The sequence below is a fragment of the Poecilia mexicana genome, unplaced genomic scaffold (assembly GCF_051168715.1).
Source record: "Poecilia mexicana isolate PSO_F unplaced genomic scaffold, ASM5116871v1 scaffold_12, whole genome shotgun sequence".
Taxonomy (NCBI): Eukaryota; Metazoa; Chordata; class Actinopteri; order Cyprinodontiformes; family Poeciliidae; genus Poecilia; species Poecilia mexicana.
The window spans coordinates 5918640-5944307 of record NW_028263381.1 but is presented as its reverse complement, the minus strand read 5'-3'; the positions used below and the strand labels follow the sequence as shown (position 1 = coordinate 5944307).

The 25668-nt window shown below is 40.1% G+C and overlaps 2 protein-coding genes across 2 annotated transcripts; one reads left to right on the top strand and one right to left on the bottom strand.

The window, feature by feature from the left end:
• Positions 1 to 7899: 7899 nt before the first annotated feature.
• On the top strand, positions 7900 to 11574 carry gas1b (growth arrest-specific 1b). Its single transcript, XM_088010813.1, has one exon. It carries the CDS (start codon positions 9367 to 9369, stop codon positions 10114 to 10116), a length of 750 nt encoding a protein of 249 aa, XP_087866939.1. The 5' UTR covers positions 7900 to 9366; the 3' UTR covers positions 10117 to 11574.
• A 7387-nt stretch (positions 11575 to 18961) lies between these two features.
• Positions 18962 to 23273, bottom strand: c9 (complement C9). Its single transcript, XM_015013383.2, has 11 exons — positions 23167 to 23273; positions 22984 to 23074; positions 22723 to 22873; positions 22486 to 22633; positions 21660 to 21798; positions 21369 to 21584; positions 21039 to 21279; positions 20774 to 20902; positions 20382 to 20557; positions 19291 to 19525; positions 18962 to 19195 (listed from the first exon to the last, which is right to left on the bottom strand). Exons 1-11 carry the CDS (start codon positions 23268 to 23270, stop codon positions 19035 to 19037), a joined length of 1791 nt encoding a protein of 596 aa, XP_014868869.2. The 5' UTR covers positions 23271 to 23273; the 3' UTR covers positions 18962 to 19034.
• Between the last annotated feature and the right edge of the window lie 2395 nt (positions 23274 to 25668).

Here is a 25668-nt window from a genome sequence, read left to right as displayed (position 1 = left end):
TTCTTGTAGCAAAAAATGCAATTTGTATGAAATTTGTATAAAAATATGTATGATATACCTCACTTTTTGCCTGTGGGGAAAGAGTCCGGTGATGGATAGGTAGTATTTGGAGATGTCAGTCATATTGTTTTTCATAACTCAAAATCAAAAAAACTTTTTTTTGTGAATATCTTGAACATTACAAAATAGTAGAACACTTATTTATGCTACGACAACAAATTTGTTTTCTTTGTTTATCTTCTTTTTTCTTCATTAAAAACTAACATCTGAACTACATCTCATCACTCTAATGGCAGATATAGAACAATTTGTGCAGATGAATCAAAATTCTGACATGAGATAATCTACATAAATACCAAAAAACCTTAATGTTTTTATTTTTCAAACTAAAGTTTTACATTTCTGTGGCATGAGTTCTAGATTATATATATATATATATATATATATATATATATATATATATATTTCCAGCTTCACACTTCCCACCACTAATGACTTTGAGAAACTAGAAACAGAGCCCGATGAGCTCTTGAAAATAAAAACATTTCCGAGCCGTTGCCATGAGACCGATGATGAGTCATAAAAGACCTACCCGGATAAACAACAACACAAAACTCAGTGTTGACTCAAAAGACCCCTTTAATCAATCGAGCTGATTTATGGAGTGCAGAACAACAAAGCCTGCAGATGCAGACTTTGCTGTGCAGCATGCTACGCTTTTAGCTTCCAAAAATAGGGGGAAAAAAAATCCATCTGATAGGTTTTTTCCACATAAAACACATTAATGACTGGAAATTACACCGAAATGCAAAAACAACCTAATCCTTCTTTTTATTCCTCTGGTGACATTAAGCAGAATGACTCATGTGGGAGTTTGTCAGTTGAACATACATGTCCACTGTTAATTGGAGACAGGAAGCTGCACAGCTCTGAAAGAACCATGTGTTTATGGAGACACGCAGACTACAGAATAATTAATCCAGCTCCAGTGAAAGAAGTCCTTTTTTTTTCCCTCCCTCTGCCCGCTTCCATTGAAAACGAAGCCACTTCCATTTTTTTACTTCTTTTTTTCAATCATCTTTGTCAGTGTCAGCGCTTTGGAGCTGCAGCGCCCAGGAGACACACACACACACACACACACACGGACTGACACTGACATTTCAGACACCCTTGTTTATTTCAATTTCCCTCAGACTCTGTATGATTATAGGGTGTGGAGTCAATATTTATATTTACAAGAGAAGCGAAAGACAAGTTTGCTTTTCCCTTGCTACTGACTGTGGCCTGCTTGCGTGTGCTTTTATGTCACGGAGCATGAAGAATAATCACCTGATTGTGTTTTTTAGGGGAAAAAAATAAAGTAAATCTAAAGCCTTGATTTAGACTTCAACTCCAATAGGGCTTTTACTAAATATAAACCAATTATTTACATATGATCAAGTGTAAACATTAGGACATCCCATATGAAGAAATGACCACAAATTGATGGCTTGTCATTTTTTTAAGTCTGAAGAGTCAAGTGATTTAACTGCATGTAAAAGAAAAACAAAAAATGACGTCATTTAACTCAGTAAAACTTTAGTTGAAATAACTTCAGCCGTACTGACCGAAACAGAAAACAGCTCAGTCTCATTTACTGTTGGATAATGAGAAAAATATGTTTTTTTTTCTTTATGTATAAGAGAAAGTATCTGGTTTGAATATAGATGCGTCTATAAAAACGTCGAGTCGGGTTTGTTTGAACAGAACATTTCAGCAACAGTTCAAAGTGAATTACACGACTGGGAACATAATGCAATAACCAATTACGTTGAGAACACCAAACAATCAACAAACAGCACAACAAAATCACCAAGAGTCATCGTCACAATATTTAAACCAAGACTCGAGTTGGCCAGTGTTTCAGCTGTTAGCATCTTATTTCATTATTTTCTTTGCAGTTTTCTGGTAGCTTTGTGTGCAATAACTTTACTGTAACTGCAAATTTCCCGGTGAATCTCGCTAAAGCAACACTGGCCCCGGTCAGCGTCATGTCAGTACCTGTCATTTCACTTCGTATTCCCATACTGTCTGACTGATGCTCAGCCCGTGTCCCAACAGGCTCTGTTTGCTTTACACTCTGATGGAGAGCGCAACGGCGGAGCGTCTGTGCCGTGTCTGCAAGGCTGACAGGCGTCGCTCTGCAACACCAGCAGCCGTTCCCCCGTCTCCAATACCACCTTTCTTCTCTCTCTCTCTCTCTCTCTCTCTCTCTCTCTCTTTTTTTGTTACTTGACACTCAGTAGTGATGATGCCAAAATATAATATGTCTGCAAGTAGGAACCAACAAAACGACAATGTTCTAAAACAAAGCATGCGACTTTAGACGCTGCACAGTGTTCTGACCCTTCCAAAAGCTCGTCCTTTCTAAATATTTACAAAGACTAATCTTTTCCCTCATTTTGCAATGTTTGAGCCTTCAGAGTCTTTTGCTGGGATTTGTAATGAACTACCACAGGAAGTCCTCATTGCAAAGTGGGGGGAAAAAACAACTGTGGTTTAAAGGGAAGTGATGCAAAGACATTCACAAGGTTTTACAAAATAAAAACCTTCATAGTCACTGGGGTGACTGATTAGTGAAAAGTCAACTTTTAAATCTCATCTATTTTTTTTTGTAATGAATGCCTCAGAGGTTTGTTAGAGGAAATTACTGAAGAAACACATGAAAATGGACAGCAGACAGATCAGAAAAAAAAAAGTTCAAATCCATGTCAGGCAACAAAATAGTGACCTGATCTAATCTCATGAAACACTAAGGGTCAAACAAAACCAAAACTGAACTTTTTTTTTTCCTGCATGTAAACCAGACAGTAGTGGCAGCATCATGCTGTGAAGGCAATGCTTCACAAGTCCTGAGACGACGACCTTTTGAGCGAAGTTTCTCTGACCTAGTCAAAGTCGAAAATGAAATCCAATTGAGAATTTGTGGCAAGTTTTTGAAAACTTCTGCTTCTGACGCTCTCCATCCAAACCTACTGAACTTTAGCTCTTTACGATGAAGAGCGCACGCTGCTTTCTGTATCTCTTTGTCTGGTTGGAAAGAGCAGCGCTGACTAATTTTCACCTAAACATTCGTTCTCTGCGGCCTCTTCAGAAACCCGCCTAGCTCTCGTGTCAATAACTCTGTTTTCTTAAGTTACTCATCTGAAGCGAACGTTATGATTCTGCATTTTAGATCTGGTTTTCTTTTGTTTGACAGAGCCGCACCGTGACACAACACAGACCCTGAAACCTTTTATTTGACTAAGACGTAAACTCTGGTCCTCCCGGACCACCCAGACGCCGAGCTAACTGCTAATCTAAATATTTCCGTAACCTTTCAGCCAGAAAGTATCCACGTCTGTAACTGTTGTCACATAACTCGTCTTTATGGCAGAAAAATACATCGGGGAAATTAAAAAATCGGGGGGAAAAAAAAAAGACACGATCCTATTAAGTATTTTAACAAAAGACAATCCATGTTTGAATGCAGCGTGATCTCAGTGTCTCATACTTGAACCCAAACTGGTGGATTTGTTTGATCCGACTGAGAAGGAATTTCAAATATTTCGAAATGCTTACGTTAAATCTCCACGCGCGTCCAAAAATCTGGACGTAAATCTGTCTTGCACTGAGAATATGCTCCCACATGACGTGTATCATGAAAAAACTCAACGTGATATGATATTTGAATGTTTTCTTGAAGACGGGGATTCAGCAAGAAATGAAAAGCTGAGACTGTATGTTTCTTTTTATACGAAAATGATTTTTTTTAAGCTACACTTTCAAGTTCCAAGTTGGCACTTTCCTGTTTCTGTTGACTTCATTGTCAAAATTGAACTAATTCAGTTTTAGTAACTCTTTTCCTTTCCTTTCCCATGCCCTTTAAAAAAAAACATATTTATCTCCCCAAACTGCCGCCCACTGCCTGCCAGCATGAACTCCAGCTCTGAGACTCACTGTCCCTGTCGCAGCCAGAGCTTTGGCCTTAGGCAGCACATGTTTGGATAAATGCATATATGTGGTTACCATCTCTGAAGACAGGCTAGCCATTAAACTACAGGCTTCTCCCATGTCAACTAAAATATGGGATATCAAATGATGCTCTTCGATATGTTTTACTTATTTATGGTTGGATTTTTTTTTTCTTTTTAAAGAGTGTTGTATCGGGGTCAACACTCTGAGTAATGAGTTTTGTGAATTACTTACGGCACCGTCCTTTTTGAACATGTCTGCTGCACGGTGTTGTTTTTTTTGTTTTTTTTGGTAACACATATTTCCTATTTAAAATGCCAAGTAGTGTTACTCTGGAAAATATCAGGGAAAGCATCATACAGCGATCCATCTGCATGTGGAGATGCTGACTAACAGACAAATGAGTCAACGCTGAGCCTCAGGTATACGGTGTGAGGGGTTCCTCACAGCTCAGCTTTAGGCCTGAAAGTGTTTAAGATGTAAATCATTGAGCATCAAATGAATTCACATTTGTTTTGTTGGACGATTACGACTGCTTGCTTTTTTGTTCTGGGATGGATTTGCATCTGGTTTTGGAGGCGACCACCGAGGAGAGACATTAAATAAATAAACATTTTGATACGAATGAACTTATCAAACTTGGATGAAACCAAATTTGTGTCATTTGAACGACAAAGCAAAAATACAAAAGCAAAAATCTGCAATGATAATGTAAATCTTGAAAAGATACTAAAACTTCTTGGTGCGACGTTGGACCACTAAATCTGCTGTAAACCTATTCGTTAGTGTTAGAACGGCAAATTAAAAACGTAATCCAGTACAAAAGATGAAGCACATATTTAAAATAGACAGAAATGCTCAAAAAATAATATACGCGAGTCCTTTTGTTTGTCTTTATTTGTTATTGGGATAAAACAGAACATATGGATGAGTTTCTTGGTTCGGTTTTGCTTTTCTTTATTAGAAGCTGTTGCGATTCAGGCACATCTCGTCTTGTGAAAGAAATAATGTCGTTCCGTTTTTTTCTTCAAATGAAAACACAAAGTCATGAAAACGCGATTCCCAAACAGAAACATTTGCGAACTCTGGTCCAATATTTCTGTTTGCTTTTCAGAAAAAAGCTAATATGAGTTGCTGCTAGTTTCTGAGCGAAGCTAAACCTAAACAGGATCTTGTTCAACTTGTCCACATTATTCGTTTTAGTTCTTCTGGTTCCCGTCCAGGCTAAGATGTTTTAATGTTCGCAGCAGCCATATCCATTTCCCCGGAAGAACCGCTCTTAGTTTTACAAGTCACAAAACGACTTGTAACCGAAAAGAGCAACAGAAACAAACAACAACAAAAAAATTAGAGCAGCTTGATTAGGCCTGTTTCTGATTAAAGCGCTTACAAATCACGAGAAGCCCTGAAACATATACTGCCCCCTCTTTCTGTTCGGCTATGGGATGTTGGGCGGTAATTTTCTTTCTCCGTGCTGTGAACAAAGGCTTCTCTGTGTTGACATGCATGCGGTGACATATCCGTCCCTGAGCAGCCATTTCTTCTTGAAAGGATAAGTGTCTGACGAGGAGAGTTCATGTTTCAAACGAAACTAAAATTGCCGTCTGCGTTTGAGGTCCTGCTTCTTCAGCGCTGCTGCAGCTTCCCTCCTTCTGTACCCTCAGACTCGGTGGGATTACTCATTATCTGTCACACTGTGAACATACATTTGGAGGAACACGCCAGCTGTTATCTTATCATAAAACATCCAGTGTCGTTGAGCGCGTCTGAACAGCACAGACATGTTTTATTGCTGCAGGTTGAGCAGACTCTACTGCACTTTTCCTTCATCCGCCGCCATTAACCACTCAAATTAGTGACGACCAGAAGAAAAATATTTCATATTATTTAAAGCTTCTGAAAACAAGTTGAGGAAAAAGAAAGCATTTTATTCTCATTCTCTCCTTATATCCAGTTTATCAAAGTAAAAGTTGTTTTCCGTTGCAAAGGGGATCCTCATAGACTCAGAACCTGTTTATCACAATCAAACATCTCTAGTGTGGTAAAGACATGGATTGTGCTGGAAGCTGAACTGCTTGATAGAAAAGTGGGCTGCTTCGGTGAGAGCCGTGGCGAAGTGTCCAAAGTTTAAACTCAAACGTGACAAACAGCGACTTACCGCGGTGTGTTGTAAGTTTACCGTGGGATTTGTTTAATTGAGTGAATAAACTGAGCTGAACAAGTGAGACGTGGATAGATTAGTTCAGACATTTGTGCCACTTTGTGCCCTTCCTGTAAATTATTAACAAGCTCAGGAGGGTTTCTAAACTCAGACCAAAGCTTCAGGAAAACCTTCCAGCAAGTGGAAAATGTCCTTTTTGAACTGGATGCCCTCATTTGAGACACGCAGTATCTACCGCTTGAAACAACTGGGTACAAACCAGCTTCCGAAATGAAAATGACACAACCAAGACGACAAAAGAGCGGCTTCAGAAGCAATCTGTCAATGTCAATTATTGGACCAATGCAACTGAACATTTTTGGAAAGAACTAAAAATATTTGTCTACCAACGCTGCTCATCCAGTCTTCCATGAAATTGAGAAGATCTGGAGAGAAGAATGATGGGAAATGCTCCCAAAAATGGCATAGCAAGCTAGTTTAGCAGGGTTTCCCCCCCAGTACACTATATAAGCCTGGCGGCCTGCCAGGCTTTACTTGCACCCCTACCAGGCTAAGCATTGTTTACTGATTTTATGTCTGTCAACATTAAACTTTTTTTTAAACTCAGAAACACGGTAGGCCGCAAGACAACTGCCCTATAGCGCCCCCTACTGCTGGACTTAGCAGGTTTTCTGTAATTGATGCCAGAGGCAAAAACTGCTAAAAACATTGTCATTATGAGGCAGAGTTCTTCGGGATAAAACTAACATAACGAATTTAGGGATAAAACAGTAACGTAGAATGCAAAACCGGTGAAGAGCTGCTGTCAATTACTGCAACAAAAAATGACATCATGTGCTGCTAAAATGTTTGTTCGTGCAACTGTCATAAAATCCTCCCCCCCCCAAAAAAAAACCTGGTTTTCAAAGCTTTGAACCACATGTTGCAATCTGTCACTGGAAGCATTTCTCTGAGCGCTAAGCACCTGGTACACATGCAGACGATGACGCTCTGGTAATTGTTTCTGTACCTGCGCAGAAGAACAAAAGGTTAAAGGTTCTTTTTTTTTTTTTTTCCAGAAAATTTCCCATCAACAACTTTCCTTCTCACTGACGGAGTAAAACTGACACGTGAACAGTTTCGATTGCCAAAATAAAATGAAGAAAACAAAAAAATAAATAAAAAAGTCTGCAAAAAAAAAAAAAGGGAAATTCCTGGCAGCTCTTTATTACTGCCTTCTCGCCCCCCACCCCTCCTCTCCCTCTGCCTGTTTCCAGGCTTTGGAGGCTGTTTAATACAAAGCTCAGCGCATTGTTCTGGCAGGGCAGCTTTGTGTATAATGACATCTGACAGCGGTGGAGACGAACTGAAGAGCACGTCTGTCTCTCTATAAGTATTTACAAAATCTAACTCTGGGGAACCGCATTCCATTTCTGGAAACGCCATCGAGAGCGAGTCGCCGTGAACAACCACATGGATCTAACTATTACTTTGAAATGCATAGGGAAAAAAAGGAGTGAGGGTGCACTAGTCCCCCCCCCCTCTCTCTAAAATTGGAACAATTTGTAAATGGGTGGTGTAGAAGTGAAGAATGTAAATGAGAACTGGTCTAAGAGGTACAGTTACAGGGAGCGCTCCATTAGAGCCGCTGGCTCCACTCAATCTGGCTGTTGTTCTTGTTTGGCTGCCGTCCAACACTAGAGGGATTTGGGCTCTGCTGTGCTTTATAAACTTAGCCTTAAAAGTAAAATGTACGTATGTTAAGGCCGGGTGTGTTCAGTTTTTTCTTTCTTTCTTTCTTTCTTTCTTTCTGGATCATAGTGAAAGTCTCTCTCAAAAGCAGAGATTTGAGGCCCAGGTTTTAACAGTGAGCAGAAACGCTCGACCCTTTCGACATTTAGGCCTTCACGATTTTCAACTTTGATGTTTTAAATGAAGTCTGAAGTAACTTTGTTGTAAAGGAATGCCAGCTGGATGAGGCAGAGAGAGGAGAGGGAGGGAGGGGGGTTTGGACGGTAAGGTTAGTAAAACTCCTCGGCTCTTGTTTTGACTCCTCTCTAATCTCTCTAATTGGTATTTGGGGACCAGAGACCCCTGAGAGCTGCCAGATCTTTTGAAGTAAATGTTTGGTGATGTGACAGGGTCAGAAGAAAAAGGCTCTTTGCAAATCACTGGACAGGGTTTGTTTCTTGTGCTCCGTCCTGCTGCTGTCGGCCTCAGGACCCAAACCGGTCCAAGCAGGCTTCACCTGCAGCGCCGCTAACCTGGGAGATTGTTCACACAGCATCCCTTGGTTGTTCTTTTCACAAATCCTCGGGGTTGGAGCTCTAATTGAGACGGAGGAAATACCCTTCAGCAAATCCTGGAGGCGCTTCTGCGTGTTTTCGCTTGTTCAAAATGGGCAGTAAAGGAAACGGTTTTAAAAAGACACAACCCGCCACCCCATCCTCCAAGCTCTCATGAAATCTGCAACAATGACATTTATTACATTGCTGTGTCACCAACTTACCATAGTCCACCATTGAATATGCAACAACGTTCACATTAGGTAGAAATAATTGTTTTTGTTCCTATCAATGCAAATTTGACTCATTTAGGCTGAAGACAGCAGATAATGAAAAGGGAAAAGTCAGAGTTTCAGATCTAATGCATAAAATGTCAAGTCTTCTTTGGATGTAGTTCTCTCTCTCTCTCTCTCTCTCTCTCTCTCTCTCTCTCTCTCTCTCAGCATGGCATCAGTCAGTGTGCGTAACTTGCGTCACAGACCATAATAGGTGACGACTGACTCGCAGCGGACCAATCAGTCGCTGTTGTTCCTGAACGAAGTCATGCTGTAGCTGCAATTCCCTCATTACCCAGATACTTGGAGGCTGGAGCTAATGTGTGTCAGCGGATCGTCTCTGGAAAGCAAAACTCGAGATAAGTGTTCCGGCGGAATCGTCTTGCTGAGCTTTACCCAGACTTTTTTTTCTTTTTTCGTCCACAGCGCACTCTTCTTCTTCTTCTTCTTTTTTTTTCTTTTTTTTTTTTTAACTGAACCGAAACTAAGGATATGCTCTTTGAAAGTTTCCCAACCTGAAATATGGTTCTAACTGTGCAGCTTTGCACGTTAAGCCACCGTCTGTGACGGGATGAGAAGCGATCCGCCTTATTCTGGGTAGACTTTACGGTGGAGACGTTCTCATGAAGTCAGTTTTACACGCTTGGGTGAAATTAAGCTGTTGCCATCATTAATGGAGCGGGTTCTACTTCTGATATGCTGCGAGTTGATCATAGCCATCGGTTCTTGTGGTGGATCTCCGAACCATAACCATCGCCCCGTGTGCTGGAAAGCCATCCTCAGATGTCAGGGAGAAACTGAGTGCAGTTACGCGTACGACCAGTACCTGCACGCCTGCGCGTCCGTCATCAGCGGCGTGCGCAGGAAGTGTCCCAGCCACTGCATCTCATCTCTCATCCAGCTCAACCTGACCCGGCACGGCCCGGACCTGGAGGACTGCGACTGCGCCGCGGACCCGGTGTGCCGGAGCACCCAGCGAGCCATCGACCCGTGCATGCCGCGGACCAGCACTATGGGCTGCACCGAGGCACGGCTACAGTGCGAGACGGACCCGGCGTGCAGCTCGGCGATGGCGGACTACCTGTTCCACTGTCGGAAGCTTTTCGGTGGCCAGAGGTGCTCGGAGAGCTGCCGCAAAATGATCGCCAAAATGCGCTCCATGCCGAGGGCGCAGCAGCTCGACGCCTGCGTCTGCGACGGCACCGACAGGAACATCTGCGAGTACATCAAGCTGAGCATGAAGACTCTGTGCGCGGAGTCCGGCGACAGGTTCGCGGGCAGCGGATTCGGAGACTCCGAGGAGGACACGAAGGAAGATGATATTTACCAGGATTATTATGTGGAGAACTCCGGCAGCTCTCCAACTTATCAAACACATCTGAAAACTTTGACCTTCATGGTGGCTGTCGCAGGATTCATCTGAAGGACTGTTATCAACAGTTATTATTATTATTATTATTATTATTATTATTATGTGGTAAAAGGACATTCGACCAGGGCAAGTCCAAGGAATATGGGGGCCCTGAGCAGAACTCCATTTGGGATCCCCACTTGCAGCTAACCCCACATACCCTAGAGAGCTAGGGAGGAAGGCAGAGTTTATAGTTAAAGGGGTAAAGGTCACCGAAATGCAACTCCAGTTCAGACACATTCAGGGAAAAAAAATCTTGCATTAAATATGATCCAGTTAATGGTACTTTTAAGCTATGAAGGTTATCATTTGGAATGCAGAAATGTTGTTCATGCAGTCGAATCAGATTTTAAAAGTTGAGAAAATTCGTGGTTTTGTGTTGCTAACAGTAGTTGGCACCAAAACTAGTAGCAATTTCAATTTAGCATACTCCGTGTTACTTTACAAAGGGTGATAAAGGCATCATATTCTGTGCAATAAGAACATTTACCTAAAAACTACTAAACTCAGCAGCAGTTTATTCTATATTTTTGACTAAAATCTAATTGTAAGATTGAAAATAGTAATAAAGAAATGCCACAGGTGAAATTGTTAAATGTGTAATAATCAGGATGCTAAATTATTTTTGCAGCAGCTGAAATAATAATTGCTTTTCTGCTTTAAATAAAAGTGATATCTTGTTGTACATTTTGTTTTAAGACAAAATGTACATGCATTTTTTTTTTTTTTTTTTTTTTTTTTCAGAGTAAAGTCCAATTCTCTTAGGACCTCCAGACCAGCAGAGGGCCCTAGGCGGTCAAAACCGTTTGCTTGTACTTTGGGCTGTCTCTGAAATATCATCTGAAAATTAGACTTAAGAAAATTTTTTATGCTAGCGTGTTAAACTGCACACTTTACATTAGTGTATATTTTGTTGAAACAACACAATATCATAAAAAATGTTTTTATAAGAGTTTTTTATATATATACAAAAATATATGAACGAGTTGCACTGTATGACCAGGTGAGCCCCACCTTTGTACAGCCGTGTGTGTTTCACAGATGAAGAAAGTTTGTGCTGTCTCTATGTGCCTGAAGTTCCAGAGTAAGCCGTCACTTCCCTTTGAGAGAAACCAAAGTTCATTTAAGCCACTTAAATGAGTTTTAACCCCAGGGCAGATTCTGACATCGACTATAGGAAGCTCTTAGAATGATGCACTTGTCTCTGTAAACATGGATGTTTGCATAAGACAGAAGTGTTAATTCCTGAAGACTGCATGTTCAAACAGACCAAAGAAAGGATAAATCACACTGCTGGGGAAGAAGTCGTTCGGTTGGTTAGCTTCGTCTTCACTGCCTGTTTAAGACTTCAAATGCACAATGCTTGAAAAAAAATGCTTGTAATTTGATGAGGGGAGATTTTATTTACCTGTTAAGAACACAGACCCATGAATGTAAAACTATACTGAATAAAGTGATTTTTAAATGCAATTTCTGCCTCACACAAAGTTATTTTTTTATGGGAAGGAAAGATTTTTGTTCTTTATTGGAGCCATGTGATCGTTTTTAATAAATATTTTTTGAGTGGCATCTTGTCAAAGTGGGTGCAAAATGTCCCCATGGCAAACACGACAAAACACAAACAAAGCAGCACCCCCTGCTGGTTGATGTTTTTTTTTTTTTGGTGTTGTATAGCTATATTTCACTACAGTAGACTTTTTACATTTTAAATCATTTGATATCAGTGAGTTCCAAATAAGTTCTCTGAAACGACTAACACTGCAATGAGATGAAACAGCAAAAGAGCAAACATGAGTAGAACCCGCAACTGGTAAATAATGGTTACTGGAGTTGAAAATCATGTTTTCTTACACAAAATATCAATAAACTAATTATCTTCATTTATTGAAATGATGAACAAATTACCAATTTATAAGACTGGTACAATCTTGTAAATTGCACCAAGATGCAATTTACAATGAAGATCGACCAAAACTACAGAGATGGTAAATGGCCCAAAATAACCCGACTTTACTGGAGCTACATGACATTATTGTCAGTGAAGAAGAAACAAATGTGTTTTATTTGTTTGCCGCACATTTTCCAAGCATAATATCCATTATTAATTTATGTTTTTTCTCAGAAATATGGAACATGGTTCCTTGAAGACATTTACAGCTTTTTAGATTATAGTTTTGCAGACTTGTCAGATGTCTCCAGAAGGCATGCCTGTGGTTTATGTGGAGCCAGCTCTCCAAGAATTCCCCCCAAAAAAGAGAGAAAAACTTTGCCCCCTCCTTCACTTGTGATAATAGGTCTTAAAACCATCGGTGGCAGCTATTCTCCTTTGCTAGGGGGGTGAAAAAAAAAAAAGATCTTTTCTCCGACCCATTGGTCGGACGAAAAGTCGAGTGGCACCTCTTTTATGCAGATGCAAAACACACAATGGGGCAGCAGCACAATATCGGGGCACTTCATTCACCCTGTTCCTCTGTCACCCTTCACATGGAGTGGGGGAAGAGAGAAGACAGCTGTCCCAATAGAAGACGGAGAAGAGCAATGTGAGAGAGTTCAGAGCCGTCGCCTGGCCATGCTCCTGCTGATGTTCCATGCACAGCTTCTCATTTGTTTTGGTTAACAGTTAGTTTAGCATACTAATACTTAGAGGTCTTCCTCAGTTTAACACATAAGTGATGAAATAGCATGCCTACTTTGTTGCACAAAGTGACTTAAAACATCATAAGTTGTAGAAATACATTTTTGAAAGGAATAAGCCACGTTTGCGCGCTGTGTCACAGTTTCTTGGTGTTTTCCTGTGAAAGAATCAGCTTCTGTTCTAATCTGGACATTAATAAGTGTAATTGATTTGGATTTTATTTTTCAAATTAACTTTTGCTGACTCTATATATTTATTTCAGAATGAGGATCATCGCTCACCCAAGTATAATTTTAAGTCAAATCAATCAGAGAGCAGGTCATACCGTCAGTTTCACTTCTAGTTTCAAGCATCCAGCATGTCGAGGTGAGCAAAGCATCCTATGCTGCTATGTAGAAGTGGATGATTATGTAAATATTGGGTGTTTACTGTGATATTTGAGTCATGATTTTATAGTGCTGCAGCATTCGAGCAGTGGATTTGTTCTTATGTAATGCAGGCATAATCATTTGAACACATTCTTATATAAAAAAAATATTAAGCAAAAATGTTTGCAAAAGTTTATCACTGTAGGTTTTGTTGACAAGTCCCTGCTTGAAAATGTTGAGGTAGCACAAAGAGCTTTAAAAGAATTCCCACCATCAAGTGATTTGACTGTATTTAATATGTTTGAGTTATACGCATTAAATGTGATGTAATATTCAGAATCATAACACCAACACAAGGCTTTTCTGTCTATTAATCTGTCAAAATCTCAAATAGTAGTCCAATATACATAGATCAAGCAGAGTTTATAATTTAATGCAAATCAAAAATAAAGTCTGTTGCACAGAAAACTCCCCTGAGTCGTGACAACAGGATAAACTATTTGGTTACTGCATTACATGAGCTAATCCCAGCTGACTTTGTCTTTAAAATCTAAACATATGGTTTTGCTTAAAAAGCTTTAGCCCATTTATAAGCCCTCGCATTTAATAAAAAGAAAACAAATGACCAAATCTACCTAAAGCAAAGTGAGCTGAAAAAAAACCCCCAGTGGCCCACAGTAATTACAGGTTGGTGGGGGGATGGGGGGGGGTAGAGGGGTATTGAGGCTGAGAGGGGAGGGGGGTCATGTTTTATAGAGGTGGGAAAGGTGGAGGAAGGGGCTGATTTATGAGGGAAACGTAGAGGAAGGGTTGGACGTTGGAGGGGGTTTAAGCCCCGTTGAATGATGATTCAGCGAAAGGATATCCAGCCAGCCAATCAGGTGGCTTTTGGTGGCTGTGCTGGACAGAGGTTGTCCTCCTCTGTTCGCCTCCCGCTGTCCAATTGAAGACAGAGTGCCTAACGAGCGAGAGAAGGAGCACAAAACAGAGCTGACAGGACACATAACTTCATTTCCACGGTGCTCGGGCAGCTGTGTGGAGTAATCTGCCGTGGCAGTCCGATAAAACACCCCGTCAGAGACCCGGGGAGGAAGAAAGGGGCGACTCCAGCTGTGCCCAGGCACTTCTAAGTGCAGGGGGATTTGACTCACTCACTCTCTCTAAAGGGAAAATGTCCCTGACCAATTTGCGCTCTCACAATAAGAAGTAGTAGTTCCAGTAGAAGAACCACTAGTTCCATGTTGAAAAAAGAGAAAAGTTTTTGTTTTTTTTTCCCAAGAATTGCAATAATTTTGGGACAAGGGATAAGATAGTCGTTTAGTTTATCTCATTCTGCTTTTGTAGTTACAAATTCCTTTACTGTTTTAATGGTGTACAATTCACTATTTTTAATCTGAATGTTAACTTTGTCAATATGTAAAGATCTCAGCCACTTTAAAAACAAACAGTTGCAAATTTATTTGATTTATTTGTACATGGCATTAAGTCTCTGAAATGAATGCTGGACATGTCAAATATTTCTCTCCTATTTTATGGAGACAACTAAACTAAAACATAACATGATCTAATCTGGATTCTTAGATTTTTTTTTTTTACTTCCAACTGAGCTTTTTGTCAATGTAAATATTAGTAAGAAGAGAAGTAGGCAGTCTATTCAGGGACAGAAGGTTCATTATTTTGTGCGCGCTCCTCTGTTGCGGCCTGGACAAAGAACAAAACTTTCTTAGACTAAGATAATGGCTTCAGGCTGGGTTGCTGTGCAGAGTGAATGGGATCTCCTTAGAGCTCAATAGGGTTCCAAACCTTTACTCCATTATACTGACATCCTAAAGGCCAGAGGCCATCAGCCAGCCTCCTCAGCTCCCCTCCCTGTAGTGGTTACTTAAGTATGTATTCACCCCTCACATCTCACCACAACATCCACACGTGTTTTTGGGATTGTTGCCTTCTTTACCTTCGTGAAAACACCAGATGATGTGCTGGGAAGATATGAAGTTCAGCTTCATGCAGAAGTATTCACTTGTTGGATTTTCTTTATGGCTTTGTCACGTCACAACAGCAAAGCTTCAAGCAAAGCTTGTGAAAAAAGGAGCAACAATCCAATCCATGTCAATGTATAATAAATTGTAAATTGCCTTCAAAATGCTTTACACTACACAAGACGCTGTAAACAGCGTTTTGTACACAAAATGCTTTAAGCAAGGACACAGCATCTTGCGTCTTTGCTTTAACCCTTTAACCCGTGCCCAACCGTTACCTTGGAATAAATCGTACACCAGCACAAAGCCTTAATTAATGATGAAATGGGACAACAGCAATGGATTGTTTTTCGTTTTTCTTTACACAAAAAAAATCTAATCTGTTTAGTTTCATTTATTGAGGCCCAAGGTAATATTTTGTAAAACCAACTTTGTTAATTGCGTACCAACTTACCATATCCATAGACTGAAATTGTTAACAAGCTCAGATTGGACAGAGAGCATCTGTGAACAGTAGTGTTCAAGTTTTGACACAATTTCTCAATTGTACTTAAGTCTGGACTTTGACAGGGTCTTTTGGAGAAGGCCTTGCGTTGTGTGCTCTACTCTGAAACTGGACTCATTTGGAAGTCCAGCTTCAAGTCCATTGCAGCATATAAGAGGTTTTCTTTCATCCATTTTCCCATCAACTGTGACCATCTTCAGTGTTCCTGCTGAAAGCCTTGGATATTGTTTTATAACACTGATTTATATTTCTCTGTCTTGAACCCGTCAGCTGTGTTCCTTGGTCTTCATAAGGATGCTTGTGAACCAATGTGCTCTATAAAAAATATCTCAGACCAAAATAAAATGAATTTTGTGTAGTTATTTCTGAACAAATGCCACGTTTGCAGGACTGCATACGTCTAAATACTGGCCTCTCACTTCTGCCAGACTTCATCTCTGCTTACCCTCTACGGTCAATGAAGGCGAGAGGATATCTGGTGATATATTCAGTATTTCTGGCAAATGACAGAATAAAATAAAACACCATCAAACAAAAATAATAAAAACTTAAAAGGTGTTAAGAAAAGCAAATGTGGCAGCCATTCATTATTAGACTACTGCAACTATAATAGTTAAAATGATTCAGGCTAAATCCTGCTGAAATACACCACCTGCTGGTCAAAAGTTATATTGCGTTCACTCTTAGAAGATGAGGTATTATGGGTAATCCTCAAAGTGGCGAGGTAACGCATCTTATGTGTCTGACAAAGAAACGCGATTATTGTACTTACAAAGTATCACTATGGTTTTCAGTTATGAATATTATTGAACTATGTTTATTGCAGGTCACGACAGTTCTGGCGTTCTGTCGCTATTGTCGTGTTTTAGAAACATGTCGTGTGAAAACACGATGGGAAATTCCCACGCAGTATCGCTCCGGTTCCTCCGTGCAGAAGGAGCGCTTGTTTTACCGCCAGAGACTGACCGTATGTATGTGCTTATTGTGTGAAAATGCGGGCATGTCTTCCCCATTAACACTTTACCATTGCAGCAGATGGTTAGCACTAAAATAGAGTTTTATATGTCATATAAAGTTTGTTTATTTTTTATATTTTTGCATTGTTCAGAAATGTAAGTTTATAAAATCTAAAACAAAAAATGGCTTCCAGTAAATAATGTCAGCATTTTATTTTCAGAACATTTTAATTAATTGCTCAAATTTTTGTAAAAGAAAAAAAAAAATACACACTATATACCATCACTGTAGCCCTCAATTGTTTTATTGTAGATATTTTGTGATCCAAAAAAAGCCACAAGGAACACTGACAATCAATCAAATTTTATTTAGCACTTTTCAGCAACAAGGCATTTCAAAGTGCTTTACATCATAAAAACACAAAAATACAAAGTCATAAAAGACACAGGCAACAACTTTACATTTTGTTGTCATTACACATCAGATTATTGATTAACGTCTCATGATTATGTTTCAAAAGCAACATAAAAAAGGTTTTTCCGACTGCGACTGACCTCACCTCTGTTCTCATTGTGTGAAAACGCAGATTGAGAATCAAAGACAATTAATGCTGCAGGTTAAACGTCTGCTGCGAGTTATTTCCTCATCATGAAAAGCCACCAGAAACACATTGATCATGTAACTTGGAAGAAAATAGATGAACTAATCTTCTATCCAATAGAAAAGTTAGAGTTCGAAACTGAAACAAAATTCATAAATCATCTTTTGTGTCATCCAAACAAGCTTGTGGTTCAGAATCTGTTCATCCAAGTGGATTGAAAGATGCCTGAACAAATGTATTTTATTCTGTGTGAAGTTGCACATTTGTTCACCACAAAGTGGCAGTGATAAGCTGTGACTAAATCAAAAGGATTTCATTTTGTCCTCCTCAAGAGACGCTTCATAGCTCATCTTCCCATGTGTTAAAGCCGAGTTGTAACTTTTAATGGATACAGATAAAACTGGAGTTTGCGCATAAAGGCTGTCGTTATGTTGCATTTATGTCCAGCTCTTAAATCCATGATCTATGTCTGTCTGCTGACTGCCTGACTGACTTCAGTGTTGGGTTTTCTCTCCACCCAGGCAGTTTCTCCTCATCTGGTTCCAATTTGCACCGAAATGTGCTTTACATGATGAGTTATTGGTCCATTAATATTCACTCTAACAAATACCGTAAAAGTGAACTAAATCAGAAACACACACACACACACACGCAGTGTTGTTTGTTGTCTGACTTCTTCTGGATTCAACTGAAAGTTTAATCAAAAAGTAGTTTAATCTGAATCTGGTGCTCTGGACATGACACAGAAAACCTGAATAAATACAAATATTGGTTTTCAAAAAATAAAAAGATGTGTTTCATTAACAACTTGGACCCGTGTGACAAAGTAATTTCTCTCTAAGTCTAATAACTGGCTGTGCCACGCCGGGTAGCAACAATTTCAGCAGGCGTCTGCAAACATTGGCACAGATTCTTTTACATCACTGCAGAAGAATCTTGGCCGTCCCTCCTTCGCAGAACTGCTTTAATTCAGCCGCCCTGGAGGGTTTTTTGAGCATCCACACCCTATTTAAAGTCCATACCAAAGCATCTAAATCAAATTTCAATTCAGATTTTGACTTGGCAAATTTAATCAAAGGCAACTACAGAGCTGCCTTTCGCTAGTAACTACAGAAACAATTCATCAAATCGATATATTTCATGATGATTCTTGATGGTGGCATCTGACAAAATGTGGTGTTTGTTGCTTGTTTCATAATTGCGCTTTGAACTGCCACGTTGCTGAAATGTACCGTACAAACAAACTTGGCTTGACTTGATCTGACCAGGCCACTTCAAAAACTTGTTTTGCTTTATGAATTTCAGGGATGGAATGTTTTATTTGCGTCAGGTTACTGTCCTCAAGTGAGCTTGAGGTTAAGAGCTCTGCCACGGGATTTTTCAGAAGAGAGCAGAATTCGTGACTCCATGAATTATTACAACCAGATCGTTAAATTCCCACCACCACGTTTGTCTGTCAATGTCATGTTCTGTTTCAGAAACATTTTAGTGCAACGTTGTATCAAATTGGTCCAAAAATGTTGCACATTTTTCTTCTGTTTTTGTGACTTCATGGAAAGATTTACCACGATACCATGTTTTCACCACTGAGCAGCCTTTTTCCTTTGATATAAAAGATGCCATGATTTGAAAACAAATTTTTGTTTTCAAATCAAAAATTTGAAAACAAAACAAAATCTAATCATATTTGTCTGATGATTAGAAAACAAAAAATGCTTGGTAATCTGAAACTAATAGTGACAAAAAAGCAAAGAATAAAGAAATATATTTCGAGTGAAGTCCAAAAATAAAAAGCAACTTCGAATCCAAGCGTAGTAAAATGTGGGCTTTATTTGTGTTGTTAACACTTGAACACACGTTGACAGCGAGAGAGGAATGGCGCTTTTCAGCAGTAGTCTTCACTAGTGAGCTCTCCTTTGCATCTGACAGATGGGCCGAGTCCGTCGGTGTTGCAGCGGCGCGTCCTGCTACGTTTCCCTCTGCTGCACGAGGACCAGGACGTCCAGCAGGACCAGTTGCCCTCCTGGAGAGGAGTGGGCTTTTTACCTAGCAAATACAGTTTGCATCAGTGAATGGAGCAAGAAGAACAGAATGTAAATAAAGAATTGATGGGAAGGGTTGCTTGTTTTTAGCTTTCTTACCTTGGTGTGAAGCTTTATCTGCCTTGAAGTTCTGGCAGCCCAGGCCTTCGAACAGTTCGGGACACATACAAATACACTTTCCATCAATCAGAGCGAGAGTACCTCCGTTATGACAGGGCTTACACTTGCATATGTTGTATTCGGCGATATAGTCTTCTGTAGCCCTCCTGAAGTTGTTAATTCTGGTGTTTGCGTCAGGAGAGTCCAGTGGAATTAACATGTAGATGGGCTCAGGCTGAAAAAACAAAAACAACAACAACAACAAAAAAAAAATCAGGGTATTTGTTGCAGCTGGTGGAATATTTGAGTCAGACAAAATGGGAATTCACAAGGGTGGCACGGATGTACGAATGTTTTTCTAAGTGCCAGTTTATGAGGACAGGAATAAGTGGAAAACCAAATGTGACTGTGGTTTAGATAATCGTCCTATCTGTCTCTGCCGCCTAAACACCAGCAGGCACACAGAGAAGATGGCCGCCTGTGTGCAATTTGTGTTGCCCAGGCAATCTATGTTGATAAAGTCAGTCAACAGAGTATCTACTTAGAACATCCTTCAATTATGTCTTACTATGGATAATACTGTATGTCAGTGATGTATCTATTTAGGGCAGGAAATAACGATGCAACTAATGCACTACATTTAAGACGACGCCTGGCAACTGATCAGCAGTGCCTGGTCATTCCTTTGGTTGGTGACAATATAACGTGCAATCCCTGTTCGTTTTATGAGCTGTGAGTGAAACGCACTCATCTCGAGTGTGACGAGAAGAACAGTTTCCAAAACAAATTAAACGCTGAATTAATTTTAGAGGTAGAGCAGAATCATGTTGATAAGTTCGCGCTATAATATCCTAAAAATGTCAAAAGTTGCTTTATAGGTATAAATATTGTGTCCTTCCAGGGTCATTTAGGAAAAGTCAACAAATGTCCATATTTTGCTTACTGGGGTTTTAAGGAGCATTTGTGTAATTGTCTTTTGAACAGTTCAATAAATAAAGCTAACACAAGAATGAATAAGCCACATCATTTTATAAAATGCTGAAAAATAAAATTCTCATGAAAACTTGAACTAGCCACTCCACGATTCCTACCTCACTCTGTAACAGTGCAGGGGCATCTGCAATGGACCTGGCCCAGCTTTGGTAGGTACTCATTTCCATGACCCCCTCCCTGTTCAGCTGGGCTCTCATAGAAACGGCGGTCTCCAGAGTTCCTCCTTTAACTGAAGTCATCACCTTATCCACCAATGCCTTCCCATCAGCACTAACTGTGCAGAAAAAACGGAATAAAGCAATTAAAAACAAAACCTGTGATTGAATAAAACGCAGTATAACGTCATGTTGTTTCATTGAAATATATATTTTTTACAGTGTTTCCAGTCACAAGAAAGAACACGTTTTAAATTTTTTTGCATTGCTTTTAACACTTATTTTCGACTTAAGGTGTTAGAAATCAGCATGACTGAGGAAAACAAGAAAACAACCTGTCTTATTGCTTAGTGTTTTTTCACAGTCGCCCACTCTGACGTGTCCTTTTCCGTTTGAATCTTTGTCAGGAGGAGAAACAGAGATCCCCACTTTGACACAATTTTGAATGCTTCTGTCTGTAATGTCTGATGGAATAAAGCGGGAAAACGCAGCAGTTATGTATCAATAACCTACATTTTTTATTTTTTTCAAAAGGCAGGCCTTAAAATGTCTCACAAATCAGAACGAGTTTAAGGTAAAACTGGTTGCTTGGATACACACTTCTTTCCCTGATGGTGTTCTGGTTGAGAGCGTAGATCAGTTCATATTCGCCACCAGACTTTCCACTTCTTGTGTAGTGGGTTCCGTAGTCTTCCAGGAAGGCAAAATAAATGCCCTTGTCGTAAGCCAACGGTAGTGATCTGACGTGCATCAGGAAGTCCTCAGCAACGTTAACGTCATTGGTGCGCATCCTGTAGGTGCTCAGCTGAACTTTACCTTTTACCCTCATGAAGCTTATGTTCTAGAGAGAAGAATCAACAATACAGGCACAAACATGACATGTCTTCAAAGTGAAAGTTGTTTGCTTGGGTAATGACTTCAGCAGTTTACCTTAATTTTAGAGTACTCTATGACATCCCTAATAAGCTCATTCTTTGTGAAATTCAACCCGGCCTCAACAGAAACGTTCCCCAAAGACGATTCACTGTTTCTGAATTTGAAGGAAAGTCCAGCATCGACTTTAAAGCTCTTCTCTTTCAGCAGTTCCTTCACGACGGAGTGTGTGTCCTCATAGATCTCTCTGGACACAGTTTCCTCTATGACAGTCTGAAACAACAAAGTATATGTAGCAGAAGATCTGACACTGTTGGATTGGACGAGGGAGACGTAGCCGGGACTAACCTCGTAGTTGAGCACACCGACGTTCCAGGGAAGTCTGTCGTTCTTCCCCGTGTTTGGGTTCCTCACTCTGTTACATCGCCCGTTGAAGAAATCATTATTGAAGGGGTTCATTCGAGGATCTGCACCCAAGATGTTGACCCTGGTTCATGGAGGAGATAGTTACAATAGTTCACGTTTGATGGTGCGCACAGAAGCTGCATTTGGCCAGATTTCTCTTGCAAAAGAGATTTTTAATCTCGTTGGGATTTTCCTGGTGAAAGAAAGATAAATATTAATTATTTTTTGCAGCGGTACAGTATTTGTGAATTTTTCTATGGTAAATAAATCCAAATTTGTATTTTTTTTGTAGTGCATATACAAAAATATATAAAAGAAACTGCCTTGGAAAGTTGAAGGGAATTCTTGACACGCTATTGGCTGGCACTTGCAAAGTAGAAAATCCTGGAGAGGCTTTCATTTTCCTTGTTGCAGGGGTGGAGATGAGAATGAGTGAGGATGCTAGCTTCTGCAGTGCTGTTGAGACCTTTTTCACAGCATATTCTTTGTATAGACCTTTGTTTTTAATTGTTCTGGTTGAGGCAATACATATTTAGACAAATACTCCCTCTGGTGTTGGATGATTTGCTTTGATTTGTAACCACTGGAGCAAGGGAGCAGCTGATTATCCTCTCAAAAGGTCAAATAATACTTCACTAATAACCTTAAATCTGAGAAAAGTTGAACAGAAGGAATTGTGGATGCAGAGCAGGGTAAAAAAAACATATTCCATTGGTCAAAATGCACAAGGATCACCTGATTTGATCTGAACACGTTTTACGATGCTTACCCATATCCTGCCGTCCTGCCTTGCTCATTGTTATCGAGGTCGGACGACCCACAGGGTTTGCGGACAGGATCGCAGTCCTCATCCGACCCGTCTTCACAGTCGTAGTCCCCGTTGCATTCTAATCTCTTCTTGATGCAGGTTTTCAGATCTGCGCACAGATGCAGGTTAAGACCAGTGAGACCCAGAGAAACCAAACACAGATGAACAATGTGGGTGAACCTTAAGAGTCTGCTGTACCTGTTGTGCACTGGAACTCAGACTCCGGGCAAGGAGAGGGGGTTGGCCGTGAGCACAACTCTGTGGTTTCGCAGAACTCCCTGTGACCGATTGCTCCGGTGCAGGGTTCCCCACCGAACTGGCCAAACGCCTCTATGCCACGAGAACGCAACTTATGATAGACATTAAAAAGACTTTGTCAACCCCCTAAAACGTGGTGTTAAGATACATGTGATGTTTTCACACACGAGTGGTTAGTTGTGAAAGGTGTGTCTGACTTACTCTCCTTTTGGTGCAAGGATCACAAGAAGTCCATTGTGACCACTGGCTCCACTTACAGTCTACAGCATTTGGTTCAGGAAGTACTTCTGCCCTGAGTATGTGCACACATCATATTCTCTCAGGTATTCAGAAGAAATAACTCTACAATACCATTAAATCAAACAACAAGAAGAACGTACGTACAATCCTACGTCGGAAAGCGTCAGAGTTAGACACAGGGCGCTCAGGCTCAGTTGGACAGCGACGGCCGCTCTCATCGTGAACCCTTGAAAAGACAAACGTCTCATGTTCAGACTTTTAAACTGCCCTCTTGTTAATCATTATATCACCTGTCAAAAAACTTTGCGCTTTCACAATCAATAGTTTGGATTTTGTCCGCAGCCTTATCGATTTGGTGTTCAGAAAATGCCCAGAGTTTGAAAGAAAAAATAAATAAATCAGATGAAAACAGTGAAAGTTATTGAATATTTTCTGTACGTTTTATTGGTTTTCTTATATATATATAAATATATATATATTGCAGTTTTATTTCTTTAAAAGCAAGAGTCCAACTACACCTGTAATACAACATGTAGTCCTAAAGTCAAGAATTTGTACCTAAACATAAACCTAATCTTTCTTCTAAAAGTAAGAAAAAAACACAAATAACTGAAGTCTACACGTCCTTATTATTGTTATTCAGTATATCCACATGATCACAAAATACAACCTTTTACAAAATAATTAATTGACTTCTTCATATTTTGAAACCATAATGGGAAGTGAAAAACAAACACACATGTTTTTTCTGTGGTTTTCACAAATACAATCCTCAAAAGTGAGGCATGGACTTGTTTTCACTCTTGAGTTTGCGCATATTTCTTTGCAAAATATCTCCCGCTCAGGCAGATTGGATGGATGCAGTTGTTCCACGTTGTTCTCGTTGTTAGACGATATATTGGTCAGAGTCCTGTGAGATGCTTAAAGCTTATTTTAGTTACCCCACTCCTGTGTTACACCTATCCAGAGTTGACCTGTTGTCCTTGGTCTTCATGATGTTTTTTTATTCCCTTATTTATCATGTCCACAGTCAGAGCTGTAAATTAAATATACACATTTAAAGAGCATTAAACACTTTTTCGAGAATGAGGCCCGTGTATATTTTGCTTTAAATCCATTCGGTGATTCCTCAAGGCGACTGGAAGCTACTGACAGACATTTCTAGTGCTGGATGAAGAAATATTTTGAAGGATGCTGTTTGCCCTTTCTTTCGCTACATAAGTAGAGAATATTAATAACTCATGTTATTTTTGTTTTGGTCAGTTGGAGAAAACCCGATCGTTTCTGTCTTTCCAAGATTGTGAAACCACACAAACATGTCCTGACCAAAGCGAGCAAATATTTGATGTTTCATCTCTCTCTCTCTCTCTCTCTCTCTCTCTCTCTTCCTCTCTCTCTCTCTTCCTCTCTCTCTCTCTTGTTAGATGTTGTAACACTTTGGCATGTTGAGGCCATGGTGTATTTGGGTCACCATGCAATAAAAATCCCCTATTGATACCAGAACTGTAGAAATCAGGGTGGGGGGGGGGGGGGGGGGCAAATCTGGAAGCATGAACAACAACAAAAAAAGATTCTGTCGCAGTGAAACTCTATGTCCACAGGGGGGCAACATTGAGCAGCAAACGCCAAAACTGATCTATGAGAGATTTACCATTGCTTGGTTTTCATGTTAGATGACTGAAGAAAAGCACGATGTGTAGCAGAATCGTTGTACAATACACAAATCTTAGCTCTTTTTTTCCCCTTTCTGGATTAAAAAACATTAAGCGAATCCTTGCACAATGTGCAGGAAGTTTCAAGCTATTGCACTCGGTGACCCGTCATGTGATCTGGGCAGCTTTTGCTGAGTCTGCGGTTACAAACTGAAGTGAAGTGTGTCTTGATTCCCAATAAAGAGAGAGAACAGAACACTTCTCACTCCGCCGAGCCGCCGAGCCGTAAGGAGTATCAAATTCATAACGGGGCAGAATTATGATGAAATTTGCTGAATCATTGCATAAAAAGACTCGGAGGACAAACCTCTGCTTTCATCCATCTGAGAGAGGAAAAGGAAAAAAAGAACCCTGATGATAAATTCCACATTATTCAGCACGCTGACAAGTACTTTCCTGCTGACTTAAGTAAACAGTCGCAGTATTCCCTGACGGGTCCACAGAGAGTCTGGGAGTTGCCACTGCACTGATTATTGCATGCATCTTGTGAGAAGAGCTGGGGTAGTTTGGGGGGTATGTGGTCATAGCCCTGCGAAGAAGCACAAATATGTGCTGAGGTCACCACTTTTTACAAGTTTCGGCCGTTTCCTCACAACTTTGTCAGGAAACCAGGGCGTAGGTAAGGTTCTTGGCCAACGTTTCTCCCGACTAGAACGACTTCCTGTTTTTCAGAAGAAGCTTGGAAATGTGCATAGATTGTTTTGGCACAATTGTATAGCTGTGTTTTTTTTGGAAAATGTGTACTATATCCAATAGAATATGATGATGGGAATTGTGCTCTGTTACTTGCAGATTTTTGTTTTATATATATATATAGTCCAGGGTGGTGTTGGTGGTGGGGGTTGTAGTTACGGAACAGAGAGGGAAACAAAGGATAAAATCTAAGTCAACCTCAATTATGGCCCAGAGATAAGTGGCTATCTTAAGTTCTGGC

Excerpts from the sequence above, each read along its gene's own strand:
- c9 (XM_015013383.2), bottom strand. The coding sequence starts at position 23,270 with ATGAGACGTTTGTCTTTTCAAGGGTTCACGATGAGAGCGGCCGTCGCT. Across the intron at positions 19,526-20,381 it reads CTGCACTGTTACAGAGTGAG|CCTGAGCCCATCTACATGTT; the intron begins GTAGGAATCGTG and ends TTGTTTTTTCAG. Across the intron at positions 19,196-19,290 it reads AGATAAAGCTTCACACCAAG|GTAAAAAGCCCACTCCTCTC; the intron begins GTAAGAAAGCTA and ends TGTATTTGCTAG.
- gas1b (XM_088010813.1), top strand. The coding sequence starts at position 9,367 with ATGGAGCGGGTTCTACTTCTGATATGCTGCGAGTTGATCATAGCCATC.